At 60.1% G+C, this 24,260-nt stretch overlaps 1 protein-coding gene across 4 annotated transcripts in view; it reads left to right on the top strand.

Annotated features, from left to right (window-relative positions):
* SPTBN2 (spectrin beta, non-erythrocytic 2) overlaps window positions 1–24,260 on the top strand; it is a 37,320-nt gene extending 13,060 nt beyond the window's left edge. For all 4 annotated transcript variants that reach the window (XM_046015618.1, XM_046015619.1, XM_046015620.1 and 1 more), the window contains 33 exons: window positions 723–814; window positions 974–1,054; window positions 1,376–1,491; window positions 3,264–3,376; window positions 3,512–3,699; window positions 4,928–5,045; window positions 5,421–5,579; window positions 5,911–6,213; window positions 7,174–7,327; window positions 7,531–8,401; window positions 10,128–10,265; window positions 10,635–11,391; window positions 11,882–12,084; window positions 12,463–12,553; window positions 12,774–12,920; window positions 15,051–15,314; window positions 16,220–16,444; window positions 16,753–16,842; window positions 17,164–17,424; window positions 17,509–17,639; window positions 17,922–18,126; window positions 18,625–18,999; window positions 19,662–19,906; window positions 20,003–20,141; window positions 20,419–20,503; window positions 20,755–20,951; window positions 21,250–21,392; window positions 21,478–21,553; window positions 21,650–21,700; window positions 21,924–22,144; window positions 22,446–22,619; window positions 23,129–23,171; window positions 23,390–24,260. In XM_046015618.1, coding sequence (XP_045871574.1) covers window positions 723–814; window positions 974–1,054; window positions 1,376–1,491; window positions 3,264–3,376; window positions 3,512–3,699; window positions 4,928–5,045; window positions 5,421–5,579; window positions 5,911–6,213; window positions 7,174–7,327; window positions 7,531–8,401; window positions 10,128–10,265; window positions 10,635–11,391; window positions 11,882–12,084; window positions 12,463–12,553; window positions 12,774–12,920; window positions 15,051–15,314; window positions 16,220–16,444; window positions 16,753–16,842; window positions 17,164–17,424; window positions 17,509–17,639; window positions 17,922–18,126; window positions 18,625–18,999; window positions 19,662–19,906; window positions 20,003–20,141; window positions 20,419–20,503; window positions 20,755–20,951; window positions 21,250–21,392; window positions 21,478–21,553; window positions 21,650–21,700; window positions 21,924–22,144; window positions 22,446–22,619; window positions 23,129–23,171; window positions 23,390–23,623 — 6,690 coding nt within the window. In that variant the 3' untranslated portion in view covers window positions 23,624–24,260. The remainder of the gene's footprint in view (window positions 1–722; window positions 815–973; window positions 1,055–1,375; window positions 1,492–3,263; window positions 3,377–3,511; window positions 3,700–4,927; window positions 5,046–5,420; window positions 5,580–5,910; window positions 6,214–7,173; window positions 7,328–7,530; window positions 8,402–10,127; window positions 10,266–10,634; window positions 11,392–11,881; window positions 12,085–12,462; window positions 12,554–12,773; window positions 12,921–15,050; window positions 15,315–16,219; window positions 16,445–16,752; window positions 16,843–17,163; window positions 17,425–17,508; window positions 17,640–17,921; window positions 18,127–18,624; window positions 19,000–19,661; window positions 19,907–20,002; window positions 20,142–20,418; window positions 20,504–20,754; window positions 20,952–21,249; window positions 21,393–21,477; window positions 21,554–21,649; window positions 21,701–21,923; window positions 22,145–22,445; window positions 22,620–23,128; window positions 23,172–23,389) is intronic.

The raw sequence follows: 24,260 nt of genomic DNA on the forward strand, positions 1-24,260 counted from the left end.
GGTCTAGAACTTCACAGAGCAGTTTGAGGTTGCTGTGGTAGCCAAAGCACCAGACCCAGACAGCCTCCCCCTCCCACGGGGTAGAGACCAGTGTGGGTGTTGTCAGGCTTCTGTGGCAGGTCCCCCGTGGCCTGGTCTGTTTACTGGTCCTACCACATGTTGGTCCACAAGGGATGGAAGATTGTACAAACTGGACCGACCTTCACCTCTGAGAGTTTGAGAACTCTACCTGGGGCCTGATCATTGGTCCACTCGTCCGCTTCCAACTCTGCTTGCCTCCCTAAAACAGTCACCCTGTTGCTTCTTATGCTCTGGGCATAGGCAGTCCAATGTCCCCATAACATCGCAGTTCTCCGGGTTGTCCCCTTACTCCCCGGTGCTCCTCCTAGCCTGGAACAGAGCTCCGTCGGTCCCCCTTGCAAACCCAGCTCCCAGGCAGCGCTCACCTGGCCATTCCCCCACTCCCCACTCCGAGGAGCCAGCCTCCTTCACTTAGAGGCCCTCCCACTCTTTTGACTTCCGACCCCATCCTGCTGCCTCAAAACCTTTTGAACTGATGTTTTGTAGTCATTATCCCAGGAGGAAAAGTCCCCCAGCTCTGTCCGGCACCCTTCTTCCCGGAGTCTATAAAGAGCCGTTTTTTGCTGTGCATCGCCTAGTATCTCCGTTAACTCCAGGAGCCCCTGTTCGGGGACTGAGGCCCTTCCTTCTCTCCTTCTTAGATCCAAGACATCAGTGTGGAGACAGAAGACAACAAGGAGAAGAAGTCGGCCAAGGACGCCCTACTGCTGTGGTGCCAGATGAAGACGGCGGGGTGAGGCTGCCCGGGACCCGCGGCCTGGGAGGGTTGGCCGCACCCAGGCTGTGCGGTAAAGGAGGGATGGGCTCCCGGAACCACGAGCTGGGGATCCATCCTTGAGTCACAGGCCAGGGCTAGGCCCTCCTCACTGTTCTTCCTGGTCTCCATGTATAGGTATCCCAATGTCAACGTGCACAACTTCACGACCAGCTGGAGGGACGGGCTGGCCTTCAACGCCATTGTGCACAAGCACCGGTGAGGGGCAGGGGTCGGCGAGCCTGCCCGGCGGCTGGACGGGCTCACGGCCCTCGGGCGCGCACACGCCCACATGGACCGTGAGATGGGCTACATGGCAGTTACGAGGAGTGAACGTTCAGAGCTGGGATGTGGGGGCACCACGCTGCACAGAGGGCAGTGATGGGAGCCAGGGCGGGTGGGAGCAGTGGGTGTGGGCTTGGGGTGCCTGGTTCGGGACGGAATGGAGTCGGTGGCAGGGATAAAGACAGGGGTGGCTTCACGTTTCCTCTTTAGGGGCTCACGTGCTCTGGATACCTTCTCTGTCCTCTCCCCTTGTAGGCCGGATCTGCTGGATTTTGAGTCGCTGAAGAAATGCAATGCACACTACAACCTGCAAAATGCTTTCAATCTGGCTGAGAAGGAGCTGGGGCTCACGAAGTTGCTGGATCCCGAAGGTGGGGCAGAGTGACGGAAAGAAAGCGCTGGGGGATAGAGGCAGAAGGCAGATGAGTGGGGGCCAGGGGCTGAGGGCCAGGGCTGGGGGCAGGTGACTGATAATGGGTATGGAGTTTCCTCTGGGGGTGATAAGAATGTTCTAGAACAGATCGTGGTGAGGGCTGCACCGCTTTGTGAAGGTACTAAAAGCCGCCGAATCGTCCCCTGTAAAAGGGTAAATTGTATGATGCGAAAATTACATCCCTCCCCCAAAAAGGATGTAGGAAGAAAGGCAGCCCTGTGGCAGAAAGAGCCCTCGAATGTGGTTCAATGCTAGCCCTGCCATGGAGCAGCTCTGTGACTTAGAGCCAGTCACTTAGCCTCTCTGTGGCTCATTTTCCTCGTCTCTAAAATGAGAAGATTGGTCTCTGCAGTCTCTAAGGGTTCATCTTACTCTAAAATTCTAGGGTTCTAAATTAAGCTGCGTGACACTGAGATCTCACCCAGCTCTGGCCTTACGGTCAGCGGGCCGTGCTGGCTGGCCCCTCTGGTTCTGATCTTGATGTTGGTGAGAGAGGCAGTGGTCCCTGGCTCTTATTTCGGACCTGGCCCTGCACTCGACCTGCTTTACTCAACTCAGTCCTCACTACATGCTCTGGAAATCGGGGCCGTTACTGTCCTCAGTTTATGGAAGAGAAGATGGGGACCTCTCCACAGGGTTAGGTGACTTTCCCGAGGTCGCACGGCAGATGGGGCAGAGATCCAAACTCCAGACCTGCTTCCTCAGCCAGTTCTCAGCGAGAGCAGTCTCAGTGCCGCCAGAAAAGGGAGGCAGAAGAGAGCCAAGGGGTTTCCCTGCTGGAAACGCTCCTCCCTAAGCTCACTGGGAAGACTTGGGTCTCAGTATTTTTCTCCCTGTTTTCTGTCCCACCATAGCCCCATCTCAGTCCAGAGCAACACTCATCAGCCAAATGCTCTTCCTGGGAGAGCATTTGAGAGGCACAGTTATGATAAGGAATATTTAAGTAAAACAAAGTCTCCTGTAACTTTAGGACATGACTTCAATGGGTTCTTCTTGCCTGTGGACTTTCAGAGGGGACCACAAGGGCTTCCAGTCCTATAGTGTTCCCTGTAGGTAGGATGGAATCTGCCGATTGTGGGCGTAGAACCCAGACATGTCAAGTCCCAGTCTTGGTTTTTGTGGTAGAAGCTGATTTGCCCAAAGAACACTCACCTCCTTGGACTCACAGCTGAACTTTGGGACTGAGGTCAGAAATAGCCATGACCGAGCCCCGAGATGGCCCTGAGAACAGCTGGGGCTCGCTGGGCCCATCCCTCTGAACATCCCGGCTTTGGGAAGCTTGGTTTTTATCTTCCGTGTTGCTGCCCCCAAATCCACTGATTTCTTAGACAGCTTTCCAGCCTCTAAGTACAAGATCCATCCCCAAACAGGAATGCTGTTTCTTTTCTTGCCTTTCCTGCCCTCAACAGCTAATTTTGGCCTCCCTTGGAAACACTGAGTAAAAGTCTCCTTGGGCTTCTGCATTTTGTCCTCTGCTTGTTTCTAGAAGAGGTAGGGGGTAGAGAGAAACTTCGCTTTCTCATGTCCTTTTAGTCCAAATGATGTATTTATTTTTTTGCCCTGAGAGGTGCAGGAAGGATGTCAGTTTCGGAGGGCTGAGATGGGGGCCCTGGGATTGGGGTAAGCGATCCAAGTTGCAGGTGTACTTCTGGGAGGCAGGTTTCTAATCTCTAAACATCAGGGCCTGACCCGAGTGTTCCTTCTTCTCAGATGTGAATGTGGACCAACCAGACGAGAAATCGATCATCACCTATGTGGCTACTTACTATCACTACTTCTCCAAGATGAAGGCTCTGGCCGTGGAAGGCAAAAGGATTGGCAAGGTACCCCTCTGCCATGAGGCGGGTAGAACAGAGCTCAGGCCTAGGGGTCTTCCTTCCCAAAAGCAGAGACAGTGGGGAGCTGCTGTGCTGGGCCAGGGACCCCGTGGGCAGGACCCCCTTGTTGCTGTCTCGCAGGTGCTGGACCATGCCATGGAGGCCGAGCGCCTCGTGGAGAAGTATGAGTCCCTGGCCTCAGAGCTGCTGCAGTGGATCGAGCAAACGATTGTGACCCTCAATGACCGGCAGCTGGCCAACTCCCTGAGTGGGGTCCAGAACCAGCTGCAGTCCTTCAATTCTTACCGCACCGTGGAGAAGCCACCCAAGTAGGTGTCCCTGGGCCGCCCCCTGCTGCAGCATGCCAGCCCTGAGCCTAAATTAGGGTGGCCTTTTGGGAGGAAGATTTGGCAGGACATAAATGCAGGGAAGGCTCATTTCCCCCAGTTGAAAGTGCCAGAAGCAATTCCAAGATAAATTTTTAAAATGATGATCCATTAAAAAAAAAAAAATCACACTGAGGAATTGCTTACTATGGTAGGTAGAGTCAGCGCAACCCACTCAGATGAGATTACTGGCCAGAGTGTCCCAGAACCCAATGTCAGCTTCGGGTCAGGCGGACTGGATCTGACAGGCAGATCGTCACCAGCAACACGGGAGTGCGGCTGCTTCTGCGCACGCTGCAAAGGCTCTGTTGGCCGGCTTTAGAAATGGACTTTCTAAATGGGATCGCCAGGAGGCAGCTCTGTACGGCACATGCTACAGCTTCTGCTTGCCCCGTATTGAGCCCTTCCGCAGTTAATACGTTCAGCTCCAAAACTAATACTAATCCAGAAAACGTCTGTTCCTACACATTCCAAGAATGGTTTGAGGTGCGCCCTGTGACCCAGAAAGCCCTCTGCTTTCTGGAAGGTAGAGCTTCCAGGATGTTCACTCACCTGAACTTTGTAAAAGAAAAATAAGTCAGGGGAGGGCCAGTAGAGATTGTGTTGAAGAAACGCACTTACCGACGTGAAAAGATGTTCATGAAATGGAAACGAGGAAGCAGTTTACAGAACCGCTTATTTGTGGGCGGCAGGGAGCACGTGGCTAAGTGGTCAGGTTCAAAGTACCTGAGTTCAAATCCTGCCTCTGCCGTCAAGCAGTCATGAGCACTGGGGAGCTTATTCGGCCTCTCCGTGCCTCCATTTTCCCATCTGGAAAATGAAAGCGATAAGAGAACGCGGGTGACAGTGAGAGCCAGACACAAGCAGGGCCTGGCTCGCGGTGGGTGAGTCCTCAGTGATCATCAACCATGGTTCTGAAATAATCCCGTCTGCGAAAAAAAAAAGGGGGGGGGGAGAGAAGAAGAAGTACACATATACCGAAGTGTAACTGATCATTTCTGTCCGCTTTTCATTTGTTTTAAAAGTACGTTCTTTTTGCTTGCCCATATTTTCTGGCTTTTGCACTGAGATCACGAGAAGACAAGCACCACAGGACCTTTCGTTTCGAAACGTAGAGTCCTTGTGCCTGTGTGGCCTTTGACTCTGACCCCAACCTGGCCTCCTGCCTCAGGTTCACGGAGAAGGGGAACTTGGAAGTTCTGCTCTTCACCATCCAGAGCAAGCTGCGGGCCAACAATCAGAAGGTCTACACGCCCCGCGAGGGCCGGCTCATCTCTGACATCAACAAGGTGCCCGGCCCCCCTCCCCACCCCACAGACGTCCCATCCTTGGCACCAGCCCCCCACTGCCCTGACCGGAAGGCTTGTCCTGGCCTCCTGCGTAAGATTAATATAAGTGATAAGGTTCACCTCTAGTCCCGCCACCACTGACAATCCAGTGGTCTTTATTGTTCCCTGTCCCCTTCCGGTCCTCATCCGTAAGCAGAAGTGTTTCGTGCGGTTGCGCGGCCTCATGGCGTCCGTTTCTCATGTTTCCATGCACAAGTGTCTCTGACCACATCCGGCAGACCCGCTAGACAGAGCTCCTCTGGGACTCATCGTGTGCCCCCCCCCCCGGGTCCCGATGACCCCCTCCTCACCAACCCTGTCCCCCCCACCTCGCAGGCTTGGGAGCGGCTGGAGAAAGCGGAGCACGAGCGCGAGCTGGCCCTGCGCACCGAGCTGATCCGCCAGGAGAAGCTGGAGCAGCTGGCCGCGCGCTTCGACCGCAAAGCAGCCATGCGGGAGACCTGGCTTAGCGAGAACCAGCGCCTCGTGTCCCAGGTAGAGCGAGGGGGGCGGGGACTCTTGGCCTGTGCAGGCTGGGCAGGAGGTACAGAGAGAGAGAGAGAGGGAGGTGGGTTAGGAGCCCTGCCATGTGGGGGAGCTAAAGAAAGGAGTCCATCACACAGATGACAACCCAGAGTCCCCAGAACCGGGGCCAGAGGCTTGAACAGGGGAGAGGGAGCCAGGCTGGGACAGGATAGAGAGGAGACGGGCCACCTTGTGGAGTTGGCATCTCACGGCAGGAGTGCCCTGGAGGGCAGACGCGGCCCGTGGGCCGAGCTGGGGGGCCTGCGCTCCCCCACTTCCCCTTGCCTGCCGTCTGCCCCAGGACAACTTCGGGCTGGAGCTGGCGGCCGTCGAGGCGGCCGTGCGCAAGCACGAGGCCATCGAGACGGACATCGTGGCCTACAGCGGCCGGGTGCAGGCCGTGGACGCCGTGGCGGCGGAGCTGGCGGCCGAGCGCTACCATGACATCAGGCGCATCGCCGCGCGGCAGCACAACGTGGCGCGGCTCTGGGACTTCCTGCGGCAGATGGTGGCGGCCCGGCGGGAGCGGCTCCTCCTCACCCTGGAGCTGCAGAAGGTGTTTCAGGATCTGCTCTACCTCATGGACTGGATGGAGGAGATGAAGGTAACCGCCGGCCCAGGGGGCGCGGGGGAGCATCTCGGAGAAGCAGGTCTCCGCGCCGGGCCTTGTACGCAGAGCAAACGGGCCCTGCCCTCGTGGGGCTCACCTTCTAGTGGAAGGAGGCTGCTGAGGGAACCCCTGGGCCTGTCGTGAACCAGAACAGCAGGCGGACCTAGGGCCTCCGGGGACACAGAACAGGGCCGCGGGGTGAGGTGGTCCGGGAAGGCCTCTGAGGACCCGCAGACCCAGAGGGAGCTGGCGTGGGGAGGTGTGAGCAGGGAGTGTCGCAGGCAGAAGGAGCAGCCCTGGGCCTGCACAGGCGTGCTACGTTCAGCGTAGGAAGGAGGGCCGGGGGCACTGGGAGAACAGGAGGGGCCGTGGATGAGGTAAGGTGGGAGCAGCCAGCACCCCCCCCCACCTCCCCGGGCCTGCCAGGCCTGCTCAGGCTTTGGGTCTTGTTCAGAGTAGCGTGGAGCACTGAGCATGATCAGAAGTTTCTGGAAAGGAGAGACATGATTCTGCCTTCATGTTTTTAAAGGTCACTGTGACCACGATGTGCAGGAGGGCCGTGGACAGCCCAAGGGGCAGTTAGCTGCTGTGCGGTGATCTAGGCAAGGGACGGAGAGGACAGTGGGACTTGGAGAGACCCCGGACTTGCTGGGGTGCTGGGGGCTGAGCAGTGACCCGCAGGAGGGTGGTGAGAAATCTGGGGCTGAGAAGATGAGTCAGAACCGAGATTTTGGGAGCAAGATTTAGTAAGAAAGTCGGTCGTTCCATAGGAGGGCAGTTGAGTACAAGGTGACCCGGGTGCCGGCCCAGAGCTGGGGTGTCACTGCGTGTGTGAGCGGGAGCCGACGGACAGGGCCGGCTGTGCTCCTCGGGGTGTGACCCCCGCAGCCCCCCAAGGAGGTTGGGTGGGAGGCCCTCGGGTGGGTGGCACCAGCATGCCGCCTGTCCCCGCAGGGCCGGCTGCAGGCTCACGACCTGGGCAAGCACCTGGCCGGCGTGGAGGACCTGCTGCAGCGGCACGAGCTGGTGGAAGCCGACATCGCCGTGCAGGCCGAGAGGGTGCGGGCCGTCAGCGCCTCCGCCCTGCGCTTCTGCGACCCGGGCAAAGGTGAACCCTGGGGAAGGAGGACAGCCCCACGGGAAAAAGCCGGAAAAAGCCGGGACGGGAAGGGTGAGGGGCAGATGGGGGGTGATGGGGCTGGGGAGGGAGGCCTGAGGGGATGGGGGCGTGGAGATTCATAACCAGGGAGTGGTGGGGGCGGGCGGGCTGGCTGGGCTACAGCTCTCAACCGTCCACCCCAACCTTCTCAGAGTACAAACCCTGCGACCCCCAGCTGGTGTCCGAGCGCGTGGCCTCCCTGGAGCAGAGCTACGAGTCGCTGTGCGAGTTGGCCGCCACCCGTCGGGCGCGGCTGGAGGAGTCCCGGCGCCTCTGGCGTTTCCTCTGGGAGGCGGGGGAGGCCGAGGCCTGGGTGCGGGAGCAGCAGCACCTCCTGGCCTCCGCAGACACCGGCCGGGACCTGACCGGCGCCCTCCGCCTGCTCAACAAACACACGGCCCTGCGCGGCGAGATGAGCGGCCGGCTGGGGCCCTTGAAGCTGACGCTGGAACAGGGCCGGCAGCTGGTCGCCGAGGGCCACCCCGGCGCCGGCCAGGCCGCCGCCCGCACAGCCGAGCTGCAGGCCCAGTGGGAGCGGCTGGAGGCCCTGGCCGAGGAGCGCGCCCAGCGGCTCGCCCAGGCCGCCAGCCTCTACCAGTTCCAGGCCGACGCGAACGACATGGAGGCCTGGCTGGTGGACGCGCTGCGCCTGGTGTCCAGCCCCGAGCTGGGGCACGACGAGTTCTCCACGCAGGCCCTGGCCCGACAGCACCGGGCCCTGGAGGAGGAGATCCGCAGCCACCGGCCGGCCTTGGATGCCCTGAGGGACCAGGCCGCTGCCCTGCCCCCTGCGCTGAGCCGCACCCCCGAGGTGCAGGGCAGGGTGCCCAGCCTGGAGCGGCACTACGAGGAGCTGCAGGCCCGGGCAGGCGAGCGCGCGCGGGCCCTGGAGGCGGGCCTGGCGCTCTACACCATGCTCAGCGAGGCCGGGGCCTGCGGCCTGTGGGTGGAGGAGAAGGAGCAGTGGCTCAACGGGCTGGCCCTGCCCGAGCGCTTGGAGGACCTGGAGGTGGTGCAGCAGAGGTAGGGCCCCCCCCCCCGCCCCCTCCCCCGCAGACCTCCCCCAGCCCCACCACTGCAGGCCTGGCGAATGGGGCCGCCCGCATGGGGGCCACCGGCCCTACCATAAACCGCCTGCCCTTGCAACAACCCTTTGAGTCTTTTTTTTTCTTTTTATGATTTTATTTATTTATTTGAGACAGGGAGCAAGAGAGCGCAAGCAGGGAGAGCTGCAGAGGGAGAGGGAGAAGCAGGCTTCCCGCTGAGCAGGGAGCCCCAGGCAGGGCCCTGGGGTCACGATCTGAGCTGAAGGCAGATGCTCAACCAGCTGAGCCAGCCAGGCACCTCTGACCCTTTGTGTCTTAACAGCGGTCTGGGTTTTGTTTTCTTGAAAAAAGTCAAACATACTCAAAGGGAGAAAACCTACCACAAACTACTACATCACCATCACCAGCGATAGTCAGCGTCTTGCTACATTTGATTATTTTTCATTTTAAAAATTAGCAGACCTCCAAAATATCATTTCACTTCTGTGTTCCCCATGATGTGTCCTCCAAGAATTAGGAAGAATATATAATATATAATAAATTACTTTTTAATTGTGTGGACTTAAAATAGTGGAGGCTTTGATGTTATAGACCTTTAGATAGGTACACTGATTCACCTCAAGTGGCTGTATTTACAGGATAATACATCTTAAAATCTGTGAGAAAGGAAATTGTTCTTTTTTTTTTAAAGGTTTTATTTTATTATTTATTTGACAGATAGAGATCACAAGTAGGCAGAGAGAGAGAGAGGAGGAAGCAGGCTCCCTGCTAAGCAGAGAGCCTGGTGCGGGGCTTGATCCCAATACCCTGGGATCATGACCTGAGCCGAAGGCAGAGGCTGTGACCCACTGGGCCACGCAGGCGCCCCAGAAGTTTTTCTCATGGAACCACCCAACTGTTAATTATCACATAGAATGGAATTAGCAATTCCTTGATATCGTCTATTACTCATCCTATAGTCAAATTTCCTGATGGTTTTTAAAATGTACTTAAGGACTTTTTTTTTTAAGTTTCCAAGATATGCTATGACAGAGATCAGCATACTATAATTCTGGGGCCAAATCCAGCCTGTTGCCTTTTTTTTTTTTTTTAAATAAAGCTTTATTGGAACAGAGCCAGGCTCATTCATTTCCATATCATCCCTGGCTGCTTTTGCACTACAGCAGCAGAGCTAAATACTCGGGACAGGGACCTTATGGCCCACACAGCCTGAAATATTTGCTCTCTGGCCCTTTATCGAAACCATTTGCAGACTGAGAATATCACAGAAGTTGTGCTTCACACCCTTATCACTCAAACAAATATTTTTGGTTACCAATTCATTTTTAACACCTGGTAGTAGGATGGGACCCAGCTAGGCGGCTCAGGGGTCAGTCCCAGGAGGAATAGGGAGGATCTAATAAAGAACGAGGCACTGGGCCAGGCCTTATGTTGGTTCGTGCACCTGTTCCCAATATTTAACTACCATCATCTACTTGAGTCACTCTAGAGATGACTGCTCTTCTACTTGTCTGGGGGGACTTGGGGCTCCCCACCTGACCCACAGATACTGCAGACCTCCTAGGTTAAGATGTACAGATGTCCTATAAATCAGCCACACGTTGACACAGGGGCATTTTCCTGGGCATCTAGGGGAGGTGGGCTGGTGCACCACCACTTCCACGACCCATGGCCACCTCTTGTACCCTCTTCCTCCTGCTCAGGTTCGAGACCCTGGAGCCCGAGATGAACGCCCTCGCAGCCCGGATTACCGCCGTGAACGACATTGCGGAGCAGCTGCTGAAGGCCAAGCCCCCGGGCAAGGACAGTATTGTCACTACCCAGAAGCAGCTCAACCACAGGTGGGCTTGGGGAGGGGAGCCAAGAAAGGGGGCAGCAGATGGGGATGACAGCCACAGGGGAGTCCTGGAGGGCGTGGTCCGGAGACTAAAAACGAGGCAGGAAGGCTCTCTGGTATACGTTGCAGGGCAGAGGTGGGAAACGAGGGAAGGAGTGGAAGGGAGTGAAGGTAGTCCAAATGGGCTTGTGGCTGGACAGGGAGCAATCAGGGGGTCGGGGGAGGAGGAGCCAGGAGCGGCCTCTTTAACACAGCAGAGCAGGTGGTAGAATATCCCAAAGGAGAGGGAGGCAGGGAAGAAGCTTCCAGATAGACCCGGACAGCGCAGGGCAGCTGAGCGGCTCCGGTCACCAGACCCTCCCTCCACCCGCAGGTGGCAACAGTTCCGGGCCCTGGCCGACGGCAAGAAGGCAGCTCTGACGTCAGCCCTGAGCATCCAGAACTACCACCTGGAGTGCACGGAGACCCAGGCCTGGATGAGAGAGAAGACCAAGGTCATCGAGTCCACCCAGGGCCTGGGCAATGACCTGGCCGGGGTGCTGGCCCTGCAGCGGAAGCTGGCCGGCACCGAGCGGGACCTGGAGGCCATCGCCGCGCGGGTGGGCGAACTGGCCCGAGAGGCCGATGCCCTGGCCGCCGGCCACCCCACCCAAGCCCCTGCCATCCACGCCCGGCTGGGAGAGGTCCAAGCCGGCTGGGAAGACCTGAGGGCCACCATGCGGCGACGAGAAGAGTCACTGGGCGAGGCGCGGCGGCTGCAGGACTTCCTGCGCAGCTTGGATGACTTCCAGGCGTGGCTCGGTCGCACGCAGACCTCCGTGGCCTCGGAAGAAGGGCCAGCCACCCTGCCGGAGGCCGAGGCCCTCCTGGCCCAACACGCAGGCCTGCGGGGAGAGGTGGAGCGGGCCCGCAGCGAGTACAGCCGGCTCCGGGCCCTGGGAGAGGAGGTGACCCGGGACCAGGCTGACCCACAGTGCCTCTTCCTGCGGCAGCGGCTGGAAGCCCTGGGCACCGGCTGGGAGGAGCTGGGCCGCATGTGGGAGAGCCGGCAAGGCCGCCTGGCCCAGGCCCACGGCTTCCAAGGCTTTCTGCGGGACGCGCGCCAGGCGGAGGGCGTGCTCAGCAGCCAGGTGAGAGCCCGGGGACACAGAGACCCCCCCACACCCTCCCAAGAAGGGACTAGGGACAGGGACGTGTGAACGAGCGAGGTGGATGGGGAGGAAATGGCAGCAGGTAGAGTAAATGAGAAACCAGGACGGACAGAGAGACCGTGCGAGAAAAATATGGATGTAAAAAAAAAAAAAGATGTAAATATAATTTGCCAAAACTGACTTGAGAAGAAATAAAAAACCTGACTTGTGTAGCTGTTGAATCAAATTAGTGGCCAGAAATAATTTGAAACAGGATTTGGGCTGTGAAGGTCCTCTGGCCCAGCTCCCCTGTTACTTTGCAAGCCTGCGGGGTAAGGGGGTGCCCCCCCCCACGTGGTCTTCGAACCAGACCATCCACCCTCCCCTCCCCAGCTAGCCACCACGTCCAATGTGTCCTCGCGGTAGGTCCCTTCCGAAAGATCGACGAGTACTTTTGAGAAGTGAGCTGCATCCCTCTCTTCCCATACAGGACTACGTTTTGTCCCACACGGAGATGCCGGGGACGCTCCAAGCCGCGGATGCCGCCATAAAAAAACTGGAAGATTTCATGAGCACCATGGAAGCCAACGGAGAGCGAATCCGCGGGCTGCTGGAAGCTGGGCGCCAGCTCGTGTCTGGGGGCAACATCCACGCTGAGAAGATCCAGGAGAAAGCCGACTCCATCGAGAGGAGGTATGGTGAGGACAGTGGGGGAAATGGGAGCCCCGATGGGGAAGCAAGCGAGAGCAGCCCAGCCTGTTCCGCTGATGGAGAAGCTGGTGAACGCAGCACGGACAGACAGATGGGGGTGGGGGCTGACGAAAAGCCGAGGAGGAAGAACTTAGTGGTCAGAGAGGGACTAGGCCGTGATCTGGGAAGGTCTGCCTAGCCCCCACCAGGGCAGGCGACGTCTGCTGGCCTAGCTGGACGCCGGATATCAGTAGTTCCGGGTTAGTGCTCCCAGAAGGCATCGTGCCCGCAGCAGGAGGACTGCAGGTTTCTAGGTTAGTTAGAGGGGTCATAACCCTTTGACAGCAAGTTCGAGGGCCTCACAAGGACCTGTCATTACAGACACAAGAAGAATCAAGAAGCAGTGCAGCAGCTTCTGGGCCGTCTTCGGGACAACCGAGAGCAGCAGCATTTCCTGCAAGACTGTCAGGAGGTAAGGCTCCCTATTCCCCCCATGTCCCCTCCGCATTTTCCCGCCATCCGTTTGCTGACGTGCCCGGGCTTGCTGAGCCGGAGTGAGACCACTGAGGATGGACGCCTGCCTGGCTCCTCCCCGCAGCCCCCTCTTCTGCTAGCTCGCCTCACCCCCTTATGCCTCAGCGCATCTGAAATGTACTCTGCCCTTCCCCTCCCCCGCTCCGTGCTTGGTCCAGCTGAAGCTCTGGATCGACGAGAAGATGCTGACCGCCCAGGACGTGTCCTATGACGAGGCCCGCAACCTGCACACCAAGTGGCAGAAGCACCAGGCGTTCATGGCCGAGTTGGCCGCCAACAAAGACTGGCTGGACAAAGTGGACAAGGTGAGTGGGGTGACCGCAGCAGCCAGAAGAGAGCCCCGGGGCCTCCTCGGGATGGGGTCCTGGCTTCGGGCTGGGGTGCTTTCAGGGTCAGAGGTCCCGGGGTCTCTGGTGCGCCAAACCTCTAAGATGGAAACTTAAGTTTTGGGGAATGAAAGCCTTAGGTCTCTGAGACAGTGACTCCAGAACTTTGGAAAGCTGCAAATCAGTCGGGAGCCGAACTGCAGCTTTGTATCAACGTGGTAACTATCCCTGGGTCGGGACCAGGGTGACACTCTTCAGAAGAGGTCAGCAAACTTCTGCCAAGGGCCAGGTGGTAACTATTTTTGGCTTTGCAGGCCACACGGTTTCTGCTGTGACTACTCAACTCTCTGCAAAAGCAGCCATTGAGAATACATAAGGATTGAGCGTGGCTGTGTTCCAATAAAACTTTATTTATAAAAACAGGTGGGGGCCACATTTGGCCCGCAGAGCACAGTTTACCAACCCTTGCTTATGAGTCTTATTGTTCCTGGTGCTTAGTCTCCAAACCCAGCACTTCCTCTAGAGCCGAGCATAGGTAAAACTTTATTTCAACTCAGCAAGCATGCCTGGGCAGGCGACATTATGTGCGCTCAGCACCCTCAGGGTATGTGAAAAGACACTCTCCTTCCCTCAAGGGCAGGGCTGGGGAGAGGAGGAGACCGGTGTATGTCTGGTGTTTCCGTTTATTCAGCAAATATTTACTTGGTGCTACTATATGCGAGGCATTGTATGGGGCACCGAGAGGGGGAATGAAGGAGATTCTACTGTCAGCTGCACCGTTGAGAAATGACGCTACCGCCGGGATTTGAGACAGATCCGCAAACACCAAAGTTACATCCAAAGCAGAATATGACAGATGCAGTTAAGAGAAGGCCTAATAAAGCCTGGTGTCTCTGCGTGTGCCCGTAAAGCTCTGTGCCAGTAAAACTCTGTTTACAAGGAGAGGAGGTAGAGGGATCCTAAGGGCCCGGAGCCTCTAGCACAGTCCCTGAAGTTTGAGTAGAATTTGGACAAGCAGAGATATTGGAGGAATGATGTTTTTACGTAGAGAAAACAGCACGAACAGGAAACCCGAGGTGTGGAAGTGGGGGTGCCTGTATGGGAACAAGGGGGTAAGTCAGTCTGGCAGGAACACAGAACGGGGAAAGGGGCCCCATGGAAGAAAAGTGGGGCAAAGCCTGTTCAGCCAGGTCACGGAAGGCATCGACCATACGTAAGGACTATGCGTCGATGCGTGGACTGTGCCAAAGTCTCACAGAGTTGACCAAGCAGTGCTGAACTCTGGCTCTGCATCCCGGCAGACGTAAGACAGCCTCAAGGCAGCACTTTGGTTTGTGTTCCAGAAGCAGGTCCCGAAATAAGACTTCCCGTGCAGGCCACGCGTACGGGAGATGAGCACAGAAAACACCAGTAGGGAGCGGGGAGCTGGGATAGAAAAGGAAAGGCATTTGATCATGGGTCCTCTGCCATACCAGTCACCCCAGGGGGCAGCTGGCACTCAGTCCTAACGAGGCACCGTGGGCGACAGTGTAGAGCACGCATCCGTGTTATCCCAACCAAAGCACAAGGATGCTGAGCGTTTGTCCGCCAGCTCCCGGTCGGTCACTGTTTGAGGCCTGCTTCCCAGGCCTCTGGGACACTTGGGGTCTGCCTTGCAGCCAGGTCAAGAGACCAGGCTTCCCCCACCTCCCCAGCGACCAAAGTCCTCAAGCAGAAAGGCTGGGAGAGGGGAGAGCGGGTGGGACTCGCGTGTACATAACTCAGGTGAGGGGTGACTCGCTGAGAAACGGGCGAGGACGGCGAATACACAAGACCACGTGTGCATAGCCCCAGAAGCCATATGCATGAGGGAGCCCGACAAAGGAAAGGTCTCTGTGGCTTCTTCGTTGATATGAGGTTTGAGCTGGCCCTTGAACAAGTGGGGTGTACTCAGCAGTGGGAGGTGTGGTTTAGGAGAGATTTGAAACCTTCGAGACGAGTGTGTTGTGGAGAATACCCAAGAACTTGCATTTGTGGCCTACACCTCAGGTTCCTACTGCCCTTTAGCTCCCTGGGCCGCTACTGACCCATGAAGTTCAGTGGCATCCCCGTCTGTGTCCCACCCCCCAGGAAGGGCGGGAGCTGACCCTCGAGAAGCCAGAGCTGAAAGCTTTGGTGTCCGAGAAGCTGGACGACCTGCACGAGCGCTGGGACAGGCTGGAGAGCACCACCCAGGCCAAGGCCCGCAGCCTCTTCGATGCCAACCGAGCCGAGCTCTTTGCCCAGAGCTGCTCCGCCCTGGAGAGCTGGCTGGAGAGCCTGCAGGCCCAGCTGCACTCTGACGACTACGGCAAGGACCTCACCAGCGTCAACATTCTGCTCAAAAAGCAACAGGTGCTCCACAGGCCCGTGGTTGCCATGGGGACGGTGAACCGCGGCAGAAAGGAGGAGGGGGTCTGTGACTCCTGAGACTCGGGAGGTCATTCTAAGCCCTCACAGACAACATCGTTCCTGGTATTCCTCAAAGCGAGGTCCGTGGGCCACTGTATCAGAATCTCTAGGAATGCGTATCAGTCGGAACAAAGTCAGGAGACAGAACCCACGCTCTAACTTGAATAAGGAAACTTTAAGAAAAAGAAGTATCAATTAGTAAAAAGTGCCTAACTATGAAAAGGGCAAAGAGAATTCAAAAGCAGGGATCAGAAAACTATAAAGAGACAGTAACAGTTTGGCCCTTTTAGGTCATACGGTGTCCGTCACAAGAACTCTGTTGTTGTAGCGTAAAAGCTACCGTAGGCAAAGTGTAAAATTGTATGTGTAATGGGTGGGGCTCTGTGCCAATAAAACTTTATTTACAGAAACAGGCAGGGGCCACGATTTGCTGGTCCCTGCTATAAAGAGTACAGGAGTAGCAGCTACGACCTCCAGGGCTGAGGAGGGGTACCCGAGGAGGAACAAGGTGCCCCCCGCCCGCCACCACCCCAAGGTGGCGTTTCAGACCTCCGCGGAGAGGGCCGAGGCCCAATGGGTGTTGTAGAAATTTGCCGGGGTATCGTGGGACCAAGCAGGTCTAAAGCTGGCAGGCCAAGACGGGCCACTAGGAAGCTGCCACTGGGATGCCACCGAACTTGCTGGAGGGCGGGAGCCCCTGGATTTCCCACGCATGATGGGCAGTTTTGCCTCCAAGCAAGGCCACACGGAAATGCTCTCCCTGGGGTGAACCCTGGGGATAAGAAATTTCCATTGGCTGCAGAAGCCGTGCACGCGCTGACCACTGCTCCTTCCTCCCCGGGTCGCAGATGCTGGAACGGGAGATGGCTGTGCGAGAGAAGGAGGTGGAGGCCATCCAGGCCCAGGCCACAGCGCTGGCCCAGGAGGACCAGGGTGCGGGGGAGGTGGAGAGGACCTCGAGGGCCGTGGAAGAGAAGTTCCGGGCCCTGTGCCGGCCCATGAAGGAGCGCTGCCGGCGACTGCAGGCCTCTCGCGAGCAACACCAGTTCCACCGGGACGTGGAGGATGAGATCGTGAGTCCCTAGGGCTGCGATGGGGTCGCGTCGTCGTCCTGGCGAGTTGCACCCTGCCAGTCGCTTTCTAGTCTCCTTCCCGGATGCTGGGGCAATGCCAGCAGCGCTGTTCTCTCTTCCCTCTGGCGCTGAACAGAGACCCTCGAGGGACTCTTGGGGACGCCCTTCACGCCTGACTCCGAGATGACTGTTCCCAGCACACACTTCCCGGGAGACTTAGAAAAACCTCCCTGCAGGTCTCCCCACCGTCCAACCCCTCCTCCTGCTTTGCCCTCTGGACCTCCACTGACCCCCTCTTTCTCATGCAGTTGTGGGTCACAGAGCGGCTGCCCATGGCTAGCTCCGTGGAGCACGGCAAGGACCTGCCCAGTGTCCAGCTCCTCATGAAGAAAAACCAGGTGAGGCCAAGTCTAAGGGCAAAAGAAAAGGTCCCAGGAGCCTCCCAGACCCAGAAGTTTGTGTTTTCTTAAAAAACCTTGGGGTTTCTCTGGCTCCCCTCGAGGCTGTGTGGGATCGCACACCTCAGGGGTGGGCTTTCCCTCACGGTGGGAAGGTAGGTTCCCTCCGAAGCAGACTAGGTGGATTGAAAGTGTGCAAGGGAGGAGGACGGAGGGAGAACGAGGCCTGGCAGTGAGGAGCTGGATGTGGAGCAGGGGTGAGGGGGAACGGGAGGATGAGGGGTCCCCTGTCAGAGTAACCTCCTCTGCCACTGGGCACAGACCCTTCAGAAGGAGATACAGGGCCACGAGCCTCGGATCGCGGACCTCACGGAGCGGCAGCGTGCCCTGGGCGCAGCAGCAGCGGGCCCCGAGCTGGCCGAGCTGCAGGAGATGTGGAAACGCCTCGGCCGCGAGCTGGAGCTTCGAGGAAAGCGACTGGAGGACGCCCTGCGGGCCCAGCAGTTCTACCGCGATGCCGCCGAGGCAGAGGCCTGGATGGGTGAGCAGGAGCTGCACATGATGGGCCAGGAGAAGGCCAAGGTGAGAGGCGGGGCAGAGCCAGGCTGCGGGGCTGCCGCTCTCTCCGCGCGGAGGCCGCTCCCTGATGCCCACTGTCGTCCCCAGGACGAGCTCAGCGCCCAGGCGGCAGTGAAGAAGCATCAGGGCCTGGAGCAAGCCCTGGCCGACTACGCTCAGACCGTCCGCCAGCTGGCCGCCAGCAGCCAGGACATGATCGACTACAACCACCCGGAGAGGTGAGCACAGCGCGCCACCAAGGGAGAACCGCCCCTGGGGACAGGACAGGATGGGGGATGGGGGTGGGGGAGTAAGACACCGGGACGGGGGCCGGTTCTGGGGCCGTGCGGGGACTGGGGTGCCTCCGGGACTACACGTGTGCAGACCTGTCTAGAGAGCTGCACCAGCAGAGACCTGGCAGGCAGTTGGGGGGGCGCCCGAGGGGACAGGACTCTACGGAACAGAAGGGGGGCTCCGAGCCCGGCATCCCAAGCCCCGTGGTGCCTGTCCTGCCCCTGCAGCACACGGATATCGATCCGCCAAGCCCAGGTGGACAAGCTGTACGCCAGCCTCAAGGAGCTGGCCGGGGAGCGGCGGGAGCGGCTGCAGGAGCACTTGCGGCTTTGCCAGCTCCGCCGGGAGCTGGACGACCTGGAGCAGTGGGTCCAGGAGCGCGAGGTGGTGGCGGCCTCCCACGAGCTGGGCCAGGACTACGAGCACGTGACTGTGAGTGCGGGGTGGACACCGGCCGCAGAGCCGCCCCGGGGAGGGTTGGGGGCGGGGGGCACGAGACCGGGCTAGGGGGAGCCATCCTTGGGTATCTGCAGAATCGTGCAGAACGGAGGTCACGGGGCCGCATGTAGATGGGGGCAAGAAGGAAATTTCCAGTCCTTCCTTCCCATCAGAGCTCACCAGCATGGAGGCCTTGATGTTCCTCTGCAGAGTTTGGGGGCTTGAGCCCTCATGAGTGCAGATATATGGACCAGAATTAGGGTATCTTTGCCTGAAGGCCGAAGGTCCCAGGCACCCCCAGTGCTTTTGCTGGGGCCTGGGGGCATCAGTCGCATCTGGGGTAAATGGAAACCAGTCGCCCCGCGGAAGAAACCTGTTTTGCCCCATGGGGCCCAGGGAGAAAAGTGGACTCTTGGTTTGGGGCGAGAAGACTCACTGGTCAGGCAGGGACCGTGTCCACCAGCGTGACGGCCCTGTCCGTGTCTCCTCCAGATGCTCCGGGACAAATTCCGAGAGTTTTCCCGGGACACGAGCACCATCGGTCAGGAGCGCGTGGACAGCGCCAACGCTCTGGCCAATGGGCTCATCGCCGGGGGTCACGCCGCCCGGGCCACCGTGGCCGAGTGGAAGGACAGTCTCAATGAGGCCTGGGCTGACCTGCTCGAGCTGCTGGACACGCGGGGTCAGGTGCTGGCCGCGGCCCACGAGCTGCAGCGCTTCCTGCACGGGGCCCGCCAGGCCCTGGTGCGGGTCCAGCACAAGCAGCAGCAGCTTCCCGATGGCACCGGCCGTGACCTCAACGCAGCTGAGGCCCTGCAGCGCCGACACTGTGCCTTCGAGCACGACATCCAGGCCCTCAGCACCCAGGTCTGCGCCCCGTGCGACAAGATGGGGGCTGGCTCGGGGGAGACTTGGTGGGAAACGGTGGGGTCGCGGAAATGCAGGGAGGCTGGCGTCCTCTGGAGGGACACTTAGGGATGAGGTTAGACCAGTTCCGGGAAAACGTCTCTGGCCAGGGGATGTCAAGTCACGCCGTCCACAGCCTTCTTGAGGGCCCGTGACGTTTTCAGATGGTCCCAATGATTGAGTTCTTCATATTGTGGGCCCCGCCCAGCTAGTGCTCTAGACCTCTGCCTAATAAGCATGGTTCTCCCTCCCCCTGTTTAGACCCAATCAGCCACTACCCATGTCCCTTCTTGGCTGGAAATCTCATTCTAGCAATCTTTGAGGTCCCGCATGTCCCGGACAGGCCTCTGAAAGCTCAGGCGGCCAGTGGTTCCATAAAGCCCTGCTCCCCCACGCCCCCAGGCCCCGTCCTGAGACCCAGCAGGGCGGGGTGTGACAAGGCTTATGCTGGGCACCAGCCTCCGTGCTTCCCAGACCCCAACCCTCTGCGCTGCCTCCTGCTTCTCTGGCTGGTAAAATGGACAGGAGGGTGAGAACGGAGACTAGAGACCAGGACTGGGAGACCCCAGCTCCTCGGAGTCCTCCCCGCCCGCTCTACCTCACTCTGAGCCGGGGCCCCGCAGGTCCAGCAGGTGCAGGACGATGGCCACCGGCTGCAGAAGGCCTACGCCGGAGACAAGGCCGAGGAGATCGGCCGCCACATGCAGGCTGTGGCCGAGGCCTGGACCCAGCTGCAGGGAAGCTCTGCTGCACGCCGCCAGCTGCTGCTCGACACCACGGACAAGTTCCGCTTCCTCAAGGCTGTCCGGGAGCTGATGCTGTGGATGGACGGCGTGAACCTGCAGATGGACGCCCAGGAGCGGCCCCGGTGAGGCCCCCGGTGCCCCGCGGCCTCCACGGGGCATGGACGGGCGGCTGAGAGAGGGTTGCGGGCCCAGCAGTGACGTGGTCTCTGTGCCCCCAGGGATGTGTCCTCCGCAGACCTGGTCATCAAGAACCATCAGGGCATCAAGGCGGAGATAGAGGCCAGGGCCGACCGCTTCTCCTCGTGCATCGACATGGGCCAGGGGCTGCTTGCCAGGAGCCACTACGCAGCCGAGGAGGTGGGTGATGTGTGCGCGCCGCCGGGTCATCCTCTCGGGGGGAGGCCCGAGTGCCGCTGTCTCCTCTGAGTCGCTCTCCTTCCTCTCATTCTTCCTTCGTAGAAACCTCTCTCACCTCAGGCTGTTCAGGGATTTCCCCATTCCAACTCCCCCCGCCCCAGAACCGTCTGCCTCCTGACATCAGAATTTACTAGTTCCCCGTGTGAGTCCTCCAGGGATCCCGGCAAGGTCCCCCTGGGTGCTGACTCACGTCTCTGCCCCCCCACCCCCCGCCCAGATCTCAGAGAAGCTGTCCCAGCTGCAGGCGCGGCGCCAGGAGACAGCAGACAAGTGGCAGGAGAAGATGGACTGGCTCCAGCTTGGTGAGCTGCCGTGGGGGCCAGGGTTCGGGAGGAGGGTAGGTAGATAAGACCAAGTCGGCCAGAGTAGGTAAGACCAAGAGTCCTGGGTATGGAACTCAAGGTGCCCACTCTTGGCACTGCCCGGCTCGCGCCGTGCTCCTGCTCTGGGGCACTGGCTTCCTCCGGGTCTCTGTTCTCGAAGGGCTGCGGCTGCAGGGCCCTGCTGGTGCTCTGACCTGCCCTCTCCCTGTGACCCCCCCCAACCCCTGCAGTTTTGGAGGTGCTCGTGTTTGGGAGAGACGCGGGTATGGCGGAGGCCTGGCTGTGCAGCCAAGAGCCGCTGGTGCGCAGCGCTGAGCTGGGCTGCACCGTCGACGAGGTTGAAAGCCTCATCAAGCGGCATGAGGCCTTCCAGAAGTCAGCGGTGGCCTGGGAGGAGCGTTTCAGCGCGCTGGAGAAGCTCACAGCGGTGAGGGCTGTGGGACCCCAGGGCTCCCAGGCCCCTGATCCCCCCTCTGCGCCAGCCTCTCCCGAATGTGAGCCCCTGGTGCCCCTTGTCGGCACAGCTGGGGCCGTCACTCCGCACCCCCCACCCCGCCCCCGACCCCGGGGACGCTGAGTTGTTTCCAATCCCCACCTTCTTCTGGAATTCCGTTTCCAATCCTTTCTGTTTCATCAGGCTAGAGCTGAGGCATTTCAGCTTTCCCCCCGGCCCTGGTCCTCTTAAGTGAGACCTTCTATGCTCTGATCCCAGAATGTTTTGACAGCTGGAAGAGCAGGAGAAGGAGCGGAAAAGAAAGAGGGAGGAGGAGGAACGGAGGAAACAGCCCCCTGCTCCAGAGCCCACAGCCGGTCGGCCTGCCGGGGACCTGGTGGACAGCCAGACAGCTCCCAGCGCCGCCTGGGACGGGTGAGAGCTGGGACCCTCGGGGTTGAGAGGAGGCGGAGTCTGAGCCGCCCTCGGGCTTCACGGTCTGTGTCATCTCCTGTTCCAGAACCCACCCCCGGCTCCCGGCGTCCACCCAGCAGGCCAGCGTCAACGGAGTCTGCGCAGACGCAGAGTCCCCACAGGTGAGCCCCGCTGCCCTGTGCACCCGCATCAGGACCTCAGCACCCACACACACAGCCCCCCACGCCGGCCCGTCTTACAGCTTCTTGTCCTTGTAGCCCCTGTCAGAGCAGCAGAGACTGGAGCAGGGCACCTTCGCAGAAGGACCTGTGAGTTTCTCCCAGAGGTTTGGGTGTTGAAAACCAGGAGATGGAGGGGTGCACGGGGGCGTGAGCCAGACGGCGGTGATGCTGGGTACGGGAGAGGCCGGGGACTCAAGGGACACGCAGGGGCTGGGCAGACCAGCTCCTGGACGTCAAGCTTCATGACCTTTCGGCCGAGGTATTTCCCATCTCCTCCTATGAGGCCGACCGTTTTCCATTTTCCCCACAGGGGTCTGGCCCTGGGGACGAGGCCAATGGGCCCCGGGGAGAGAAGCCGAGCCGGACGCGGGGCCCAGCCCCTCCCGCCATGCCCCAGAGCAGGTCGTCTGAGTCAGCCCGGGTTGCCACTCTGCCGCCCCGAGGCCCCGAGCTCTCTGCGCAGGAACAGATGGAGGGGATGCTGTGTCGCAAACAGGAGATGGAGGCCTTTGGCAAGAAGGCTGCCAACAGGTACTGGGCCTGGCCGCCCAGCGCTGGTGGCCTCTCCCGTTCCCGCCTTCCGAAGAGGCGTCCTTGCAAACCCTTCCTCCACGGACGGGTAGGGGGTGCCCTGGAGGAGGAGGGACCTCGGGGACCGGGAGGGGACCCAGGAGGAGAGCGGGGCCTCAGGTGAGGGTCTGGAGGCGGGGGAAGACAAGGAGCACACAGACAGGGGGGGCGCTGGCAGTCCTCGGACCCCCGAGCTCGTCCCAGGGTTCTAGGCCCCGCAGAGACCCGCCACCCGCCTCACCTGCACCACGGTCCCTCCAAGGTCGTGGCAAAACGTGTACTGCGTCCTCCGGCGTGGGAGCCTCGGCTTTTATAAGGACGCAAAGGCAGCCAGCGCGGGAGTGCCGTACCACGGAGAGGTGCCTGTCAGCCTGGCCAGGGCCCAGGGCAGCGTCGCCTTTGATTATCGAAAGCGCAAACACGTCTTCAAGCTGGGGTAGGAGTGCGCCGTGCCCTCGGGGTGGGAGGGGAGGCGGGGCTGGGAGCAGAGGCCTAGAGTTACAGAGCTGGGTGTTTGGGGCCAGCGATGGAGAGGAGGGAGAGGTGGGGGGGTCCTGGCTGTATTCCACACTAAGGGGGAGCAGGAGCCCCAGGACGCAGGCCTGCCTGCTGATGATGGCAAGCCAAAACGAGATCCTGGTGCTGCCCAGCTGCCGGGGACCTCCCAGGGCCTGCCCCTGCCTGCCAGCAAGCGGCCGGGGCAAGAGGCATGGCCTGGGGTGCGGGTGAGCTCACCACGCTCCCCGGCAGCCGGACTGGCGGGGTTCGCTTCTGCACGGGCCTGGGAATCTCAAGAATGTGCAGAGCGTGTCTGGTCCGGCGCCGGGGGCCGCGGCCGCCTGTTCCCCAGCCTGCTCGTGGCCTGACGCCCGAGCTCTCCCCGGCTCTCAGGTAGCCCTCCCACGTTCTCAGCTCCGCCCTGACGTTTTCTCTTTCTCCCACCAGCTTACAGGACGGAAAAGAGTATCTATTCCAGGCCAAGGATGAGGTGAGCTGGCCCCTTCTCCTCCCACGCTCCCACCTTTCCGCGGCCTTCTCAGAACATTCTAGCTGCGGGTTCCCCTTTCCTCCCTCTCCTGCCTTTCTCTCTGCCCGCTCCTCGGAGGCCTGCCTGCCGTCTGCCGGCCCAGCCCCGCAGCGGCCTTGCAGCTGAGCCCCGGCACCCCCCCCCCCCCCCCCCCCCCCCCCCCCCCGTGCCCTGTGCAGGCGGAGATGAGCTCGTGGCTGCGGGTGGTGAATGCCGCCATCACCGCCGCGTCCTCTGCGTCCGGAGAGCCTGAAGAGCCGGCGCCGCCCAGCGCCACCCGGGGCATGACCCGGGCCATGACCATGCCCCCAGTATCACCGGCCGGGGCGGAGGGGCCTGTCGTCCTTCGCAGCAAGGACGGCAGAGAACGAGAGAGAGAAAAACGCTTCAGCTTCTTCAAGAAGAACAAGTAGCGGGGGGGGGGGGGGGGGGGGGGGGGGCGGCGAGACTCCCAGGCCGGCTTCTTCCCTCGATTCAGGAAACTGCCAGGGACTGCCAACAGGGACCACCCTCTTGTCAGGACAACTGCCTGCTGCTAGGGTCTATTGCCAAGGTCAGCCCATCACCAGGAACTGTCTCGGAGGACAAGTCAGTGTTCCCCAGGGCCACGCTCCTCTCCTGCTATTGAACTCCAGACTGGTGGTGGGACCCAGGCGACCCCCAATTCCACTCCCGCCTCCCGAGTTCTGCCCTCTCCCCCCCAGCCCTGTGCCCCAATCCCGACCCAGGTGCGGGCCGCTCTGCACCCTCCACACAGGCCATGTGGGAACGGCTGCCCCTGCCTCAGGTCACAGCGAGGGCACTTCCCTCAGTCCCTTGCCCCTGGGGACCAGCCAGGAACCTGTGAGAGCTGAAGCGGGACCTGGGGGCGAGACTGCCAGATGGCCGAGTCAGAGCCCCCCGAAGCTCCCCCTTCCCGCCCTGACTCCTCCTCTGACTCGAGCGGCCACTCCATCTCCGGCGACGCTCCGTGGCTTCCCGGTGTGAGTTGTTCGGGGCAGCCACAGCCTGGAGCCTGGCCAAGGAGGTGATTAAACAGCTCAGCTTCTC

This window comes from Meles meles, chromosome 8 (assembly GCF_922984935.1).
Source record: "Meles meles chromosome 8, mMelMel3.1 paternal haplotype, whole genome shotgun sequence".
Lineage (NCBI taxonomy): Eukaryota > Metazoa > Chordata > Mammalia > Carnivora > Mustelidae > Meles > Meles meles.